The sequence below is a fragment of the Eimeria acervulina genome, genomic scaffold (genome assembly GCF_000499425.1).
Source record: "Eimeria acervulina Houghton genomic scaffold, Eah_scaff2183, whole genome shotgun sequence".
In the NCBI taxonomy this organism is placed as follows: Eukaryota; Apicomplexa; class Conoidasida; order Eucoccidiorida; family Eimeriidae; genus Eimeria; species Eimeria acervulina.
This window is the reverse complement of record NW_013548587.1, coordinates 1-3,533: the sequence shown is the minus strand read 5'-3', so window position 1 is coordinate 3,533 and position 3,533 is coordinate 1. Positions and strand designations below refer to the sequence as shown.

General features: G+C 44.7%; 2 protein-coding genes across 2 annotated transcripts; one reads left to right on the top strand and one right to left on the bottom strand.

Annotated features, from left to right (window-relative positions):
• Nucleotides 1-273: 273 nt before the first annotated feature.
• On the bottom strand, nt 274-1,319 carry EAH_00065430 (RNA polymerase Rpb7, N-terminal domain-containing protein, putative; the record flags this gene model as incomplete). The annotated part of the gene is made up of 4 exons (XM_013392849.1): nt 274-372; nt 577-672; nt 872-966; nt 1,298-1,319. 4 exons carry the CDS (start codon nt 1,317-1,319, stop codon nt 274-276), a joined length of 312 nt encoding a protein of 103 aa, XP_013248303.1.
• A 436-nt stretch (nt 1,320-1,755) lies between these two features.
• Nucleotides 1,756-3,238, top strand: EAH_00065420 (hypothetical protein, conserved; the record flags this gene model as incomplete). The annotated part of the gene is made up of 3 exons (XM_013392848.1): nt 1,756-1,899; nt 2,782-2,917; nt 3,110-3,238. Coding segments are annotated over 3 exons (409 nt in total), but the record flags the coding sequence as incomplete, so codon positions are not given.
• Between the last annotated feature and the right edge of the window lie 295 nt (nt 3,239-3,533).

Here is a 3,533-nt window from a genome sequence, read left to right as displayed (position 1 = left end):
AGGGTTTATGAGGGTTTAGGGTTTATGAGGGTTTAGGGTTTATGAGGGTTTAGGGTTAAATACTAGGGTTAGGGTTTACTGTTAGGGTTTAGGGCTTATGAGGGTTCAGGGTCTGATGCTAGGGTTTAGGGCTCGTGAGGGTTTTGGGTTGAATGCTAGGATTAGGGTTTAATGGTAGGGGTTTAGGGTTTAATGCTAGGGCTTAGGGTTTAGTGCTACGGTTTAGGGTTAAATGCTAGGGTTTAGGGTTTGTAAGGGTTTAGGGTTTAGGGTTTAGGGTTTACCTGCAATGCCAGAGGAAGAAGACTCGCGAACAACCCCCTGCAAGACCTCCCCTATGAAAGGCCTGAAGATAACTGCTTTAAAACAAACCTGAACGCAAACCCTAAACCCTAAACCCTAAACCCTAGACCCTAAACCCTAAAAACCCTGACGATACTAGTATACGGGGTTTAGGGTTCAGGCAAAACTCAACGTGGTGGTCCTGGCTTAGCTAGGATAAGCCAGCTTTGGGGTTTAGGGTTTAGGGTTTAGGGTTTAGGGTTTAGGGTTTAGGGTTTAGGGTTTAGGGTTTACATTGTAGCGAGCCTTTCCGGTAGAAGGGAGAATGGGGGCGCCGGTGACCTCCGTAATTTCGTAGAGACAAACAAACAAACCCAAATCTCTCAAAACCTGAACAGAAACCCTAAACCCTAAACCCTAAACCCTAAACCCTAGGCCCAGAACCGCAAGCGCAGCTGCGAGTAGAGATCCTTCCAAACCCTAAACCCTTGAAGGAGCATTTATGAAGCCACAGCGCGCGAATAATAATCATGTAGAGGCTTCTGCTGGTCCTAACAACAAACCCTAAACCCTAAACCCTAAACCCTACCTTGTTAGTGTACTTGAGGGCAATCGCCTCCCTTAATACGGGTTCTAAGGGCCTTCCAAGAAGAGAGGGTTCGACACTGAGTGTGTCTTGCAAAACTGAAATGATAAACATCCTAAACCCTAAACCCTAAACCCTAAACCCTAAACCCTAAACCCTAAACCCTGAAGCGGCGGGCAGCAGCAGCTGCGCATAACGTAAACCCTAGTTCAGCTTCATCGTGATCCTGTATGATATTTAAATCCCTATTCAAAAACACAAACCCTAAACCCTAAACCCTAAACCCTAAACCCTAACGTCAAGAAGCTCGCTGCGGCAGAGAGGCCAGCCAGTCGAAGCCCCGGCACAAACGGGTCGAGGCCTAGGGTTTAGGGTTTAGGGTTTAGGGTTTAGGGCTTATCTTCGCTAATAAAAAAGAAACACAAACACTATAAAATAATACTTTGTTCATCTTGCATATATTTTAAACTGAAGAGACGCTCTGCTGTGGGGCGAGGCCCCCGTTGGACAGCGAGGGTTTGGCTGGGGCATCTAAACCCTAAACCCTAAACCCTAAACCCTAAACCCTAAACAAATATATTCATATATTTACTTTTCAGCTTCCCTTCTTAACCCATTCGTCTGTCTTTGGGGTGTACGTACACCTCAAAGACAACAAACCCCTCCGCCTTCTGCCGCCTCCCTGCTCCTAAACCCTAAACCCTAAACCCTAAACCCTAACCCCTAAACCCTAAATTTTAAACCCCAAACTTTCGAAGGCTCCCCCGCCGCTGGCCTCTGCTTTTCCCCGACGGTTGGACTTGTAGAGCGTCAAGGAGAGCTCAGGATATAGGGGCTAGGGTTTAGGGTTTAGGGTTTAGGGTTTAGGGTTTCCTTCAAGACAGGGAATGCAAGGGGCCCCAGGGTCTGCCTGGGGACCTCCACAGGCCCCAGGAGCAAAGACAGTGGGGCGCCGAAATAAGCAGCAGCAGCAGCAGCAGCAGCAGCAGCAGCAGCAGCAGCAGCAGCAGCAAGATGAAGCAGCAGAAGTCGTACTTCCCTTGTTAGGGAGGGAAGGAGCCTCTGGCCAAACCCTCAAGCAGCGACGGCCTGCTGAGGGTTTAGGGTTTGGTGAGGGTTTAGGACCCGCTGAGGGTTTAGGGTTTGCGAGAAAACCCTTGCCTTTCCACAAACTGCTGCTACAGGGACATTTCCACCGCAATGTTACCCTCATGTAAACCCTAAACCCTAAACCCTAAACCCTAAACCCTAGGCTGCATTTGGCCCTCACCTAAACCCTCAGCTAAACCCTAACTCCAGTCTAAACCCTGCGTCTCCGCTGCAAACCTCTGCCCAGCAGCGAAAACCCTAAACCCTAAACCCTAAACCCTAGGGAAGCTCAGACCTTAATTCGCAAACCCTAGTTCCCCTCCTCTATGTTCCAGCAACCCACCTAAACCCTAAACCCTAAACCCTAAACCCTTGAGGTTTGTGTTTCAGGTTTTACTTTCGAGTACTTAATGCAATCTCTTATGCTGCTCGCTCTGCGGCGGTGTTTGATGCTTATTTGCATATGCAGTTTGGCGGCAACAGAGCTGTGAGGGTTTAGGGTTTAGGGTTTAGGGTTTGGGGGCTAGGGTTTGTTTCTTCAGTGCAAGTTTTGTCTTTGCTGACGCTGTAAAGTGTATGGCGAAGACATGGCTTTGTTTTTTGTTGTTTGAGGTTTAGGGTTTAGTTAGGGTTTGGGGTTTAGGATATACTGTGAGGGTTTAGGGTTTAGGGTTTAGGGTTTCGGGTTCCGATGATTTGTTGTTAACTTAGTTGCCGTGCGTGCACACTGTATATAATATCCTCTCAGGGCTCACGACTCAGGGCTCAGGGTTTAGGGTTTAGGGTTTAGGGTTTAGGGTTTAGGGTTTAGGGTTTGCGTGCAGATCGGGGCGATGGCTTCCTTAACGGGTTTAGTAACAGTTGTGGTAGCGCCGCTAACGGGGTGGATTGCAGATGCTTTGAAGTCTTGTCGCTGCGTTGGTCTACGCGCTGCTGCTGTTTGGGGGTTTCTTTGCGTCTGTAAGGGTTTAGGGTTTAGGGTTTAGGGTTTAGGGTTTAGGGGATTGTAGCATTTGAATCTTTTTGTCGTAGATGTAGATGAATATGTAAGCATTTTTAAGTCTTTTTCTTGCTTTGTGTACGTAATTGAATCTACCATTCACGAATTAGGGTTTAGGGTTTAGGGTTTAGGGTTTAGGGTTTGTATTTCAGGTGTAAACTACGTAGCAATTGGTCTTGACAGCTTTAATTTGCTGCTATGCAGCAACTTAATGTGGAAGGCGTGGTATGAAGGCGTCTCTGTGCTTACCGAGTCCCTCTTCAACGATGCGATCCCTCCGGGTATATTATATTAATCTATTTATTATATTATATTATGTTTATTATATTATATTAATATTATGTTAAATATACTTTGATATTTTTTTCAGTTTATCGCAGTTGTTTATTTGTATGGCGCCGCATACAAATATATATACAATATATCTATAATATATATAATATATATAATATATAATCTATAATATATATAATATATAATCTATAATATATATAATATATAATATATATAATATATAATATATATAATATATATTGTATATAATCTATAATATATATAATCTATAATATATATAAT